This window comes from Salmo trutta, chromosome 13 (genome assembly GCF_901001165.1).
Source record: "Salmo trutta chromosome 13, fSalTru1.1, whole genome shotgun sequence".
Lineage (NCBI taxonomy): Eukaryota > Metazoa > Chordata > Actinopteri > Salmoniformes > Salmonidae > Salmo > Salmo trutta.
This window is the reverse complement of record NC_042969.1, coordinates 68693997-68707692: the sequence shown is the minus strand read 5'-3', so window position 1 is coordinate 68707692 and position 13696 is coordinate 68693997. Positions and strand designations below refer to the sequence as shown.

At 43.2% G+C, this 13696-nt stretch overlaps 1 protein-coding gene across 4 annotated transcripts in view; it reads right to left on the bottom strand.

Annotated features, from left to right (window-relative positions):
- Nucleotides 1-1377: 1377 nt before the first annotated feature.
- Nucleotides 1378-13696, bottom strand: part of LOC115206421 (sacsin) — a 37756-nt gene continuing 25437 nt past the window's right edge. For all 4 annotated transcript variants that reach the window (XM_029773397.1, XM_029773400.1, XM_029773399.1 and 1 more), the window contains one exon: nucleotides 1378-13660. In XM_029773397.1, the coding sequence (XP_029629257.1) occupies nucleotides 2088-13660 (11573 nt within the window). In that variant the 3' untranslated portion in view covers nucleotides 1378-2087. The remainder of the gene's footprint in view (nucleotides 13661-13696) is intronic.

The following is a 13696-nucleotide window of genomic DNA, read 5'->3' as shown; positions in this document are numbered from 1 at the left end:
ACTTTTAGAGTTACCATTAAGTGTATTATACTGGTTATGCATTATACAGAAGAAAGGTTGAGTCAATTTATTTTGGGGAATTTATTAACTATGGCACTGCGTACATCAAGATAGACATTTTCCCCTAGTAAAGTTTGTCAAAGATTTCCCCTTGGCTGCACACCTCAGGAGTATCACAGGTGTAATAAGACAAACAGATATCAAATTAAAAACATGAGCAACAGTATGTGGACACCTGCTCGTCAAACATCTCATTCCAAAATCATGGGCAATTATATGGAGTTGCCATGGAAACCCCTTTCATGAAGCTCCTGACTAACAGTTATTGTGCTGACGTTGCTTCCAGAGGCAGTTTGGAACTTCATAGTGAGTGTTGCAACCGAGGACAGATGATTTTTACGCGATTCAGCACTCAGAGGTCCCATTCTGTGAGCTTTTTTTTTTGCCTACCACTTCACTGCTGAGCTGTTGTTGCTCCTAGATGTGTCCACTTCACAACAACAGCACTTACAGTTGACCGGGGCAGCTCTAGCAGGGCAGAAATTTAACAAACTGAGTTGTTGGAAAGGTGGCATCCTATGACGGTGCCATGTTGAAAGTCAATGAGCTCTTCAGTAAGGCCATTCTACTGCCAATGTTCAACTATGGAGATTGCATGGCTGTGTGCTCGATTTTATACACCTGTCAACAATGGGTGTGGCTGAAATAGGCGAATCTACTAATTTGAAGGGGTGTCCACATACCTTTGTATGTATAGTGTATCAACAATATGCTGCCAGTGTATTTATAGTCCCAAAAATCATTAAATGAAAATTAAAACACAAAAAGAGTAAAGACAATTGACAAAAACAAGCACCACACAAGGATGCCACCTGCAATATTCCTCTAATATGAAAAGATCAGACAACCAAATGAAACAAAGCTCGATTCAACTTTGGCAAAATATACGTGTTACATTATCTATCCATTGAACACCATGGTTCTTCATTACGGTAATCACTATTTTTCTTAAGGACGAATCCTTGCCATAAATCATTTTGGTCAGCCCAATCCATAATGAATCATTTTGACCCATGATCTTTTCAAAGCAGGTAACTGCTTATTTATCACGAGTCCTCCAAAAACTACCTGATGTATCAAACATACTCGTCAGCATACAGATCATTACAGTAGATGTAGTGTACAATTGTGCTCCTAAAAGACACCATTCAAAGTCTGATAAATGGACAAAGAGTTCAGTGGAGACATTAAATGATGATAAAACAGAATCTAAAGTATAGACATATGAAATCTAGATGTACTGTAACATTAATTATTTTCCATTCAGTCTATTTATCCCAATCTGCTGCGGTGTCACAAGCGCAAGTACCGGAGAAGTTTTGAGAAAGTGCTTTGTCCATTTACAAGCAAAGGCTATGATACAGAACATTTACAACTTATTAAAAATAAAAATAAACCAACCAACCATCAAAATATAAAATAATTCTGTTTTAAAAGTACAAATATTATTGTAATTTTGTTGGTTCATTTTCAGATGTTGCAAATAGAACACATTGCATGACAACAGTGACAACATGAGAGAATTGGCTAAAATCAATCAATTTGACTTTTTAGATGGTAACAAAGAAAGTACAGACAAATGGTTGTCTATGGCAGGAAAAATATACTTGTATAAAAGGTCAAGTAAAAAAGCAACATAGTTGTACTCAATTATCTGACAGCAAATATATTAAACATGGGACTTTGGTTAAAAAAAAGTATTGCTGGGGCATTTGTATGTACAGCATTGCAGCTAAAGATCATTTGTGTCTTTGTAAAAATGGTACATCCACGTCAAATTACTTTCAGACAGCTTGGTGTTAGGATATGAAGAGCCATTCATGTATACATTCTGCATGGGCCACAGAACCAATATTGGTATTGGCTTACTGCATAGCTAAGCTGCCAGCTGGATACTTAATTTAGCCTCAAAACAATAATATACATATCAGTATTGCACACAGCCACTATAATCTTCTATTGTTCAGAGGATCTATGCATATTTTTTTTATTTAAGATATCTGATATGTTCCAATACCATGGCAGAATTAGATTTTTTGCTGCACAAAAGTTTCAAGTTTGATGATGATCCGTGCGGTACATTCCATCACTCTCATTGCCACCTCAGATGTGAATCTGTCATTGGGGATCTGAGGAAAGGGTAAGAGGTCAGGATAGCGAGTTCTTAGGCTGTCCACACCATACCCCTCCAAGATGTTGACATCCTTCGCAAGTCCTGCTAGCTGTGGGTTGTACTCTTCCACTTTCTGTGCCAGTGATGTGGGTTTCACATCCTTGTCTGACTTTCCTCTGACAGAATAGTCAGCAGCTATCAAGGCTAGTTTTGTAGCCAGGTAGCATTTGAAACACACCCACTCATTGGCATTTTTGTGAAGGTCATTCCGTGCAGCAGAAAAATTGGCTCTTGCTTGCCTGAGCCACCTGCGGGCTTCCACAGGATTGCCAACAGACTTGAAGGTCGGGGGCACAAAGAAGCGATTAGAATGTGATGAACCTGCATAAGTAGTGAACTGCTCCCGGAACTGCTGTTTTTCAGACCTATGGCTTGTTGCCTCTTGGTTCCACGATGTGTAAAATCTTTGAAATGAAAACTTCTCTGACTGGAAGCGGGTGGAAGATGTTGAGAAAGTTCTCCTGGATGCTCTATCAGTGTTCTGCTGATCTGTCAGAGTCTGCTTCTCCATCCTGTTGATTTCATTCTGTAAGTGCTTGAAGACCTCTGTAGCCACGTCTAGATTCTCTGCATTCTTGTCCGGATGCCACTTGAGATACAACCGGCGAATGATCTTCTTCCTTTCCGTTTCAGCGAGTTTCCAAGCTTGCTCAATAACTAAGGTCACATCTTTTAGGATTTCTGGCAATGCACTACGTCTTATCTTTTTGGGAGATTGTTTTGTGGGAGGGACTTTGTGATTTTCCTTTCTAGTAAAAAGGGGAGGCACCAATCGTGGACCAGGACCAGGAGAGCGACATTCTGGGGGGGTTGTTGGAGTCGATGGGGCGCTGCTGTCTCGGATATGAGCACTTTCCTCTTGTCTAGAGAATTTGTATAGATCAAGAGAACTGACTATTTTGTACTCCGAATATCCAATGTCAATTTGGAAGCATTTCCCAAGGAAGCTTGGGTTGTCCTCCTCTTCTTTCTCCACTTCTTGAACAATGATGGCATACGTGTACGTGGGCTGATATCCGCCATAGACATCCCCTCCTTCAGAGTCCACAAGGTAACCCACATATTCTCCTGGGTAAAACACATTCATTGGATCCATGAGGAGTATATGGTGTATCTCAGCTGGTATGGGTGTCCCAGGGAGAGGAAGCTCGAGTTTTGAGGGCTCTGTGGAGTCATACTTGACGCCAAGGTTGTCCAGCTTCTCTGTGATTCTGTAGATGTCGTTACAGCCCAGCATAGCAATTAGATAGGAGGTGTCAGATATCAAGTTGTCTGTTGCAGATTTAAGTGTCATCGCCAGCGCTAAGAGAAAATTTATGTCTTTGCTGTCTGAGTGTTGGATGTACAGATGAATAACAGCTGTACCGTACCTTTTCAGGAAGGCAAGTGTTTCACTCCGGCTGTGTGGGATAGGGCTGCAACCTTTGACTCTTAGTGTTGTCTGGAGCTTCTCAAAACAAGACACCTTCAAACCCTCACAAAGTGCTTTGCACAATCGTATGGCTTTTTCCTCATTCACAAGGAATGCATTGTCATTTTCATGCTTCATTATTCGTATCAGTCCTGTGATGAACTGTTCTGATGACAGTAGAAGCTGAAGGCGACCCTGAAGCGAACAGAGAGCTCCAAACTGGCACATTTTTGGAGAGTCCTCATCCAGCTGCTCCTCAAGGATACTACTCAGGAGTCTTGGCCTTAGCTTCTGTGGGAGCAGCATGATCAGCTTTGTGTGGAAGGAATGGTCCTTGCCAAGATAACACTGACTCATGTCCACAAGCATCTGAACGCCTACATTACCCTGAATTCTGCTCTTGTAGTGTGGGGCATCGTCAAACACTAAACTGTTGGATTTGGCTAATCTACCATCGTGACTTGGCAGGTAAAATATCAAATCTCTGAGGCTCTCAAGGTCTTTGCGTATCTGAACTGGCTCATTCTGTAGGCTTTTGAATAGCCCTGAGACAGCCCTTTTCACAGTTCTCATTTCATTCGGATCGAGCTGCTTACCCTCTGAATTTCTGTGAATGCGGCACAGCACTTCAACGTATTGTTTAGTTGATACAACATCCTCTGTGCCCAAAAGCTTAAACAGCTGATGAAAGATGCCAAGCTCTAGTGGTAGTTTGTATAGGTACGGCTTGAAGTCAGATTCATTGTCCAAGTTGATGACAACCTCTTCTGGCTTTAGAAGTTTCCAGCCCTCCTCAACCATGATAAAACTCACCCCTCGTAGCTGGAAGCGAAACTCTCTTTTATCTGCATTGAGAATTTCATAGGTGGATCTCAAGACTTTGTTTCTTGTTTTCACCATGTCATCATCGGGATTGGATATGTTGCAGATATTTTTGCAGTTGCTTATCACTTTGTCCAAGGGGGGTTCCAAGTTGACACTTAACATGGTCAGCACTAAGTTCAGTTGTTCTTGGCCAGTCAGCGTGCTTCCCTCCTGGTCTTTAATGGCTACTGGTGTGGCCTTCTCTGGGAGAATGGGACATGATGTCCATAGTAATTGAATGATATCAGTTTGCTTGAATTTTGGATTGACTTGAGACCCACTGAAACGTATCAGAGGGAGAGTGCCATTCATCTCTTGGAATTGAGCATGGAGCCGAATCAGCTCAGTGGGTGCACGCTCAGGACAAAGGAATGCTATCATTGACAGCTCTTTGAGGAAAGCGCCAACAAATAGGTCTGTCCTCTCATTGAATATGTGGTTAAGGAGAACATCAACAATCATTTGGGCTTTTTCTTTGGACCAGTTCTCTGTCTGAGCTTTGATGCTGACTTCTTTTGCATACTGGAGAATTTGCTGCTGAGAGACAATGTGTTTGAGGCCTATATTCCTTAGGAATGTGATCCATGAGGTGAGAAATGCTGTCCCATTTTTTGGCTTTGACACTTGCTCAACCTTCTTGAAAAAGTCATTGGGTATGAATGTTTTTGGAGGGAGCATCACTTCGAACACCTTCACTGTTTGATCATAGAACATTTTGGTTGACTTGAGTCTGTTTGTGTAGTCATAGATGAATGACAGACCTTCTAGTTTCTCATACAGATGATCCTTCATCCCACATGACTCCTCAATTGCCATAAGTCTTTCCTTCAGATAGACAAGGTGCTCAATTTTGGCATCGTATGACAGGTTGTCAAACTTTGGTAGGAGATGCCTCAGGTAGACTTCCAGATCATCAATTGGGCAACATCCAAGGAAACTGTACAGTTCCTTCAACTGTGGATTGTCTGCGAGAAAGGCGAAGGATGTTGTGTTAGCCCATTTTTCCATATCTGCAGAGGGAATGCTTTTTGCCAGAACATAGCATGACCCAAAGTTTGCAATGCTGATGTATCTGCCACTGACTGCTTTAAAGCATGGGAGCAGTTTCAGAGTTTGAGCGTCCTCTTGGGTGAGATTAATCAAATTGCAGTTGAAGTACAACAGAAGAGCCTCAAACTCTTTGTCAGTTAAACTTCCCGCTTTGAAAGCTGTCGTCTGAATCATGTACTCCAGTGCTTTCAGGATGCTGGATGGATTGTCTATGTTTGCTGTATGCTGTGCCAAAAAAGGCAGGACAGGATTCTCTTTGAAGCATATTTTGTTGATGGCAAGCTGAATGCATCCCCCTTTCATTAGGATGTGAAATATTTTGTCATTTTGCCCATTTGGAAAGATAGCTGCACTTATCAAACTCAGGGGTAGTAACACGTCGTGATCAGGGACAACCAACTTGTTGCTTGAAACCATGAATTTGATTCCTGGCAGCAAAGCCCAGTCTTTCAGTAGGTCGAGTACAGTCTCAAAATTGGGTTTGATGCCTGCCTGCTCTTCCTTGACTGCAATGTTCTCACTGATGAAGTGCCACGCACTTTTCAGCCAAGACTCACTGGCGTAGCTGTCTCTCCACTTCACAAGGATCCTTGTTCTGTATTCACGTGGTAGAACAGAACTCAGCAGTTCCCCGAAACTGCTGATGTCGAAGACCTTTGCAACACCTAAATTCATCAGGATGTTGTTGTACTTCATGTATAGTGTATTCATGAACAGCTCTTTCCTTGATGAAACCAGTTCATGGTGTGTTGACAGAAACTTTGGTTTCTTGGAATCAAACACCTGGAGTATGTTGTCCATTGTCATCATCAGTGGTAACCCCTCTATGCTGATTCCATCCTCCTCTACGTCTTTGAAGCAGTAGTCAACCAGAAGCTTCAGGCTGTGGAAGAGCTTGTAATTTGACTGCTGGAGTCGACAGGGAAGTTTCCCAACTTGGCAAGATGTGTCTGGGGACGAGAATGTGAGGAGAAAGTTTCGTACATCCTCTGGGGTAACATAGCTCACGGGAATGCCTGCATCATCCAAACAGAAGTAAAGACTGGCTGTTTCATCACAACTGTGGACCAAGTTGAACCCCACATCCGAAAGCAGGGCCTTGAGTCGGAAGACATTTTCTGCAACAGACTTGCGTGAGGAGATGTTGTATTCTGAGTTTTTCAGATGTTGAAGTTCATCTTGCAGCAGATTGTCAAAGAATGCACGACCTTTGTTGGCAGAGGATGTGTTCACCCAGGAGATGTATATGGCAGAGTGCATATCTGTGTTGTCAATGTGGGGAGCCCTAACAACAGGAAGGAGACGTTTCAGGTCAGCATGAATGCAGGTGTACACTGCTTTGACAAGACAGTACCAATCTGGCTGGATGTCAAGTCTGTTGACTGGGAAGAAGTACAGGAATTTCCTCAAAGTGTCTTTGACGATGTGAATTGGTGTTCCCTGTAACACAGTCATGGTGGGATCGGGTCCCGGGAAGTATCGTCTTTTCAGCTGAATCAAAAGCTCCACATAGGCAGGAGCTATCAAAGATGTCATCAAGTTGTTATTCCAGTCACTCCTCACTCCTACTCCATTGTCATCTCTCCATAGGTTTCTCCTGGCAGAATCTAAGGCAAAATGCCCATTAACATGAAAGGGCAAGCCAGTCTCCAAGGAAAGGGGCAGAAAGCAGAATGCTCTGTGGGGCTTCTTGTAGTTGTGGCTTACACATGCAGCCACCCCTCCACGTGGAAAGAGAGTAATGTCTTCATTTTTGTGGGCCGAAATCACACTCTTTGAGACTTTCTCTATGCAGGAGAAGCCAGATCGATTGCAGACCATCCAAGTTGTTAGATTGCCATCGGAGTCCTCTATATCCATTGAGTAGGTTATCTGCTGGACTGGGATTTGAGTGAGCTGCTTCTTCTTTGTCACACTATCCACCACTGAGGCATGAAATTGCTTGCGTTTTAGACGGTCACCATCTGTGATTTTAGCAGTCACAGAGTATAGCACCTTCAGGTCACCTGTAGCTTTCTCTATTTCACAGATGGAAATTTTCTCCATGTGGTTGAGGAACATGAGGAGTTCTGCCCCATCGGTTTTTAGTTTATCCAGAAGGTTTTGCACCATTCTGTCTGATGCAGGAACAGAGCTGATCTCTGATATTTTGGCCATTTCTGTTGAGCGTATGGGGAATCTGAACATTGTGCATCGCTCAAGCCTGAAATGAGATCCCAGGTAAAGATTTAGCACATCAGAAAATTGAGATCTAAAGTCAGAGTCCAAGTCCCTAAACATTCTTCCAGGACTAACAGATGTCGCCCCGGGTGCAAATCGTGCATGTGGATCAAAGATGCAAAGAATGTCATTGTTTGAAATGAAAGATGGGCAGTCTGTGATGTGATACACAGAGTTGAATCCTATGCCATATTGTCCAGTTTTACCAGGGTTTGCTTCTTTTGTTCCTCTTCCTAGGTTCTGGATTCCTCTGACATCATCCTCAGTGAAAGGCTGATTGTTGTAGACACAAAGTGATGGGCCTTGCATTGGCAACCATTTATCATCAAATATTCTGTCTGTGGGGTGGGTTCTTGGATCAAAAACAAAGTAGATTTCAGTGGCTTTAGCATCATCTGCATTCTGCAGGAGCTCCTTTAGCATTTCCTTCTCTGATGGGTAAGCGTTGAGGATACTTTTAATTCTACTTGTGAGTTTCTCTTTTTGTCCAAACTCACTTCCAAGTGTAGTGAAGCAGATATTTGAGGCATACCTTTCCAGGGCTTTGTGACGTTTGGGAACTGCCCCTAATTTCACAGCAACCTCTCTCGGAATATCTGCATGGCAATATTTCACAGTTGTGTCTCTGACTTTGATCCAAGGACAGTCATTGTAACACAGAGACCTTGATGGCTGCAGTGTAAGATGAGTGTCAGGAAGGAGAATTTCCCCGTAGGTAGCTTGGCAGAATTCTTGGTTTTTGTCTCTGATTAAGCCCCATATTCCTTCACTAATGATTCTGCGAGAGAGCTGAAAGTAATCCTCAGAGAGGGCTCTTCTCCCACACTCCTTTCTCACTAATTCAAGGACTGCTGAAAAGTTCTCAACTGTGAAGCTTGACTGAACCCCAACATGCTCAAAGAGCTCACGGCAACTGTTTCTGTACTTGTTGGGAAGCTGGTAGAGATATGGTGCTGCATCAAAGTTCTGGTAGAATGCAACTTTGGAGGGCTCAACATAAGTGTTCTCCACCAGAATGGAGCAGAAGGTTTTCAGCTCCTCATTGATCTGTGTCTTTGCTTTGGCATCCTGGAGCATTTCTTCATGAAGGTATTTGTAGCAGGCATTGGTGATATTTTCCTGATACAAAGTAACTCCGTCAAATGACTTAGCAAGTTCCTTAAGTTGACTGACAACTAGTCCAACTGTTGGCTTTCTTATCAATCCGAGAGAGTATTTTACTGCCAATGTGATTGTGCCGCACCCTTTGAAAGATGGAGAGTTCTCATTAAGGATAGGCTTTATCAAGCACACTGTATCCTGGTGGTCAGTCGTAAAAAGCTCTTTGGCAGAAAACATGGTGGACGGGTGGAAAGTATTCCCATGCCATGGTAGTGAAAACCCTGCAGGCTTTGTCAGAAATGGAAGGAACTTTATGTCCTGTAGCTTCTCTAGTAGTTTACCTGCTCCTGAGTCTGTCATTTTCAGCTTCTCATCAAAGAGACTGAGAATAATGCTGCTCCGAAGACATGCAGCAGTGTGATCATTTTCATTTAGATCGGACACAGATTCAGCACGTTCAATCAAATCCTCCCAAGAAAGGTCATCTTTGACCATTCCCAGCTGTACTAGCTTGACCAAGCATACTGGATTCATGTAGTCTTTTGAGGTTCCTTCTGGAAATCTTCCATCATCAGCGTTGTACAGTTTTGCAACTCTTCCTTCTGGATGGATTAGTCTGGATGGTATGACTAATTGGTGATTGGGGCCAGAGCATGGGATGCATGGAGTCTCTCTAAGAATTGATGCAAATTCGTCCAGTGTGCCATTCAAGACATAATGCATTAGTGGGTCACGAAGTTCTTTGTCGATTTCTTGAATATGTGGGAAAAATACATCTAAGAAGAACTGCTTTTCAGTCAGGGTGTTCTCTATCAGCTTCCCTTTGCATCCAGCATCATCAAAACCTTCCTTGACCCAGTCAGGCAGCTCAACAGCACAGAGGTCTTGCGAGCTGCTCTTCTTGAGGTATTTTAGGAATATATTGAAGGCAGCAGGGCCAATGACTGGTCTACAGAGCAAGGAGTCATCTAGGAATCTGACGTACTTGATTGATACCCAGGTTTTGCCATCTGAGAAAACTTTTGCATGGTCCCCGTCACCCCCTTTGGCGATCTCTTGGTAGACTCCTTGGCTGATCACTGTGAAGTCATCGTGTACTACACTTGGATCAGGCCATGCTACATAGTAGCTGTAGTCAAGCAGTTCTCCACTTTCTGCCATTGAACGCAGCATATTGAGTGCTGCTAGGTATGCCTGGACAATCACGTGTCTCATGAACACTGAGTTCCAGTGTCCTTTGGTGTCTGTCTTCCAGATCTCTTTGCGGTTAGATGTCACAGCAAAACAGCCGTTTATGTGGACTGGCAAACCTGTTTTGATTCTGAGAGGTAAATAGCAAAACACTTCTCCTATCGGGTTGATGTGGTTGGTGTTATCCTTCACTGTCCATTTTCGATTCTCCTCCTCTGAGAGCAGAACAGCTACACCCCCACAAGGCACTAGTCCAAGTCGTTTTCCATTCTCACCGAGTGCAAATTTTAGAGCTTCAGTCACATCCATACATGAACAAATGAGCCAGTTTGTGAGATCAACTGCCTTTTGGGGCATTTCGTCTGCGAGTCGTCTGTTTTTTCCGTCTTTGGCAGCCATTTCAAAGTACGAGGAAGGATCCTCCTCTGAACCTCTGAAAAGGGGTGACTGGAGATCAACTATGCGCTTGAACACATTGTGAAACTCCTCCACCACAATGCGTATGATACAGCCAGACTTGGGAGTGTCAGCCGGTACCCTGTTGGTGGCTGACACCTTTTTCATGACTTTTGCTGCAGATTTCAGGATGCTCAGAGGCCCATATGCAGCTTTGGATGACCATACACTTTTGTTGATAGTGACAACATCCTGTGCTGCTGCTGGATTGGGCTCTTCATATTTCAGGTACTTCAGTACCATGGAGCCAACATGCTGAGTGAAGAGAATGAGCCGGTGGCCACATATGCTGAACTCATCAACAAGGGAGTAGATGTCTGGGGTGTTGTAGTAGACACTGCTGATTTCACTCACTGATGCTTCTTGCTCAGTCCTGAATGGGAGTCTGAACAGTGTTCCATCGTACTTGTACGGAGACTCTTGTGCAAGAGGAAGTTGGCAATTGAAGACATTGATGAAGGGTTTGAATTGATTGGGGAACTTTCTCAGACGTTTCTGTTGTTTGCTCCAGTTGATCTTAATTCCCGGATTTGACCTGTCTTTAATGTGCTTGCTGATGTGGTTGATGTTTGGATCGAACATGATCATGAACTCTCTGCTCATTATGATGGGGATGTCAGTGATGTGATAAACTGAGTTGAAACCTAGGCCAAATTTGCCAACTTTGTCTGCCTCACATCTCTTCATTGATCCACCTAACCTTGTTATGTTCAGAAAGTCAGTGTCAGAGAATGTAGAGTTGTTGAATGACCACAAGGAGGGGCCATGGCATATAAGCATGCCAGGGTCAAGCAGGTTCTCTCGAATGTCAATATTCTTCCTCATGTCTATCAGGAAGCTACACTCTGTAGCACTCGCATCATCAGCATTCTGAAGAAGTTCTTTGAAAATATCTGCAACAGATGGATATTCTTCTAGAATGTTCTTTATTCTCACTGTCAGAGGCTCCCGTTGGCCTGATTGTTCAAAGCCAAGGTTTTCTGGGTTTATCAGTCTCGTACTCAAACAGGGCACGTTCAGCCATTCTGCTGTTTTCATGGGGATGTCATCATGGACTAAGATAATGGGCTCTGATGTATCATCAAGCAAGTCATGTAGATCCTCCACTTTAATGTCGCAGTAGGTGCATTCATGAATGGGTTTCATGGCCAGTTTGCTTGGATTCTTGTAGCAAAGGATTGGTACATGCATGTCAATGTCCACAGAAATTTGACTGTTATACAGCCATCTCAGAATATTTATCAGGAGGAGGAGATCATGCTTACTTTCCTCTTTAGTAATTTCTTCATCACACCTTTGCCTTACTGTTTTGATCACATCGAACACATGGCTTGGGACAACCTCTTCAACCGAACCACAGAATTTGAAAAGTTTGTGAAACTTTGCAATGGTTTTTGGCAAAGAGTACAGGTAGGGTTGCAAATCGAGGTCAGAAATGGGTTTTAGAACTGTGTGGCTAGGTGATGAAAAGGTCTTGCCAGTCCACACCCAATCAAATGGCAGTGACTTCATTGCCTCTCTTGCATCTTCAAGGTGTGCTTGCATGAAGTCATAAATCTCAATAAGGATCTGTTGGAATTGATACCAGTCTTCTGTGGTAAATGCTTGAGATCTGTGCCAGTCATTCACTGCCTTTAAATGCTGTAACACTTGATCAATCTGTGGCTCTATAGATAACTTCAGGGCCTTCTTCATGCCGGCAGAAGTGCGCTCTACAAGTGCAACTGAAGAACCTACTAGCACTGCATGGGATATATCGCACATTTCTGAGAATGAGCAGATGTTATGGGTGTCTCCCATCCAGGCAAGGGACTTTGGATAATTTACAGGTCTGTCCTTGCAAACTGGCACCCATTTCAGTTTTTTCAAGGAAATCTGAGCTTCTGAAGACTTTACCAGCTTGGTTTGTCTATTCAGTATTTGCAGCAGTGTTTTCGCTTTCTGTAAAACTGGTTCCCATTCTGGCTCATTTCCACCCTGTAATTCCTCAATCTTCTGTGCCACCTGGAGTACATCTTTTTCGCTGAGTTGTACTTCGTTTTTCAGTCCAAGTTGTCTCAGTGAATGTAGCATATCAGGAGATGACGTATATGTACTTGTGGGAAACCTATTTTCCTCCATGTAGAAAAGATTCTGTAAAATCTCCAGCTCAGGATCAAAAAGTTCTGTAGTTGCAACAGTTTTCCCTGCAGATGTATGAATGAACTTTATAGCCGAAAGCCATCCAATCACAGCTTTGTTTTCATTCTTTAGGAATGACAGATGCTTAAGGGCCCAGAGCATGATCTTAGTGATATCCTCTTTTGAGTAAAACCCTTTCTCCATGTCTTGAACAACCAACTTCAAGCAGTCAGTGGTTTTCACCTGTTCCACGTTCAGAATCTTAATGAGGCGAATGGATGCCTCATCACTGCAGCCCACAACATTGATGGATAGTTTGACGTCTGGTGGATACTTTGCGGTATGGTGTAAAGCCCTGGCTCCTCTCAGTGAGGTATATGTTGCGATGCCTTTCTCTGAACAGGGCCCTACTTTCTCAAATATTGTCAGCTCCAGGAGAATACGCTTTTCTTTCTCTGTGATGTCAGACAGCCCTGCCAGGAAGTCCCTCAGTGCCACTTTCTGTTTGCTAGAGAAGGATGAGACCAGGTTTGCCACTCTCTGGGTTGACGACCTGTCCATGATTTGCAGTAGCATACTAGGAGATGAAGGATGGATGTAGTTCTTCAACAGAGGATGCTGCAAACACAGGTCCAACTTTTTCATCACTACTACCCCAAGTTTTTTCATGATTTCAAGAAGGCTTTCAGAAATTGTGGCCTCTTGCTCATCCATAATGATAATAGGGGATGGGGTTTTGAGACGATGGAGCTCAATTGAGTCCACACTTTCTTCAAGGGGCACATTTGGGATCAATGGCATGTCTTCAAAGATACTAAGGTCATCAGCAAAGTTAATATATAGATGCTTCCAAACCATCTTAAGCCAAGAGTATGTAGGATGCTTCTTCTCTCGGTTCCCATGGTCCCACTGGACTGTGAAGTCTCTGGTAGGCCAAACTGTTGAGAGGATCTCCTTTATGAGTCGAGCTGACCGTTCAGGAGTTAGCACTTGTACCTGAGTGCAGGGTCTTCCTGTAGAAGATACAAAAAGCAAGTTAATATAACCTT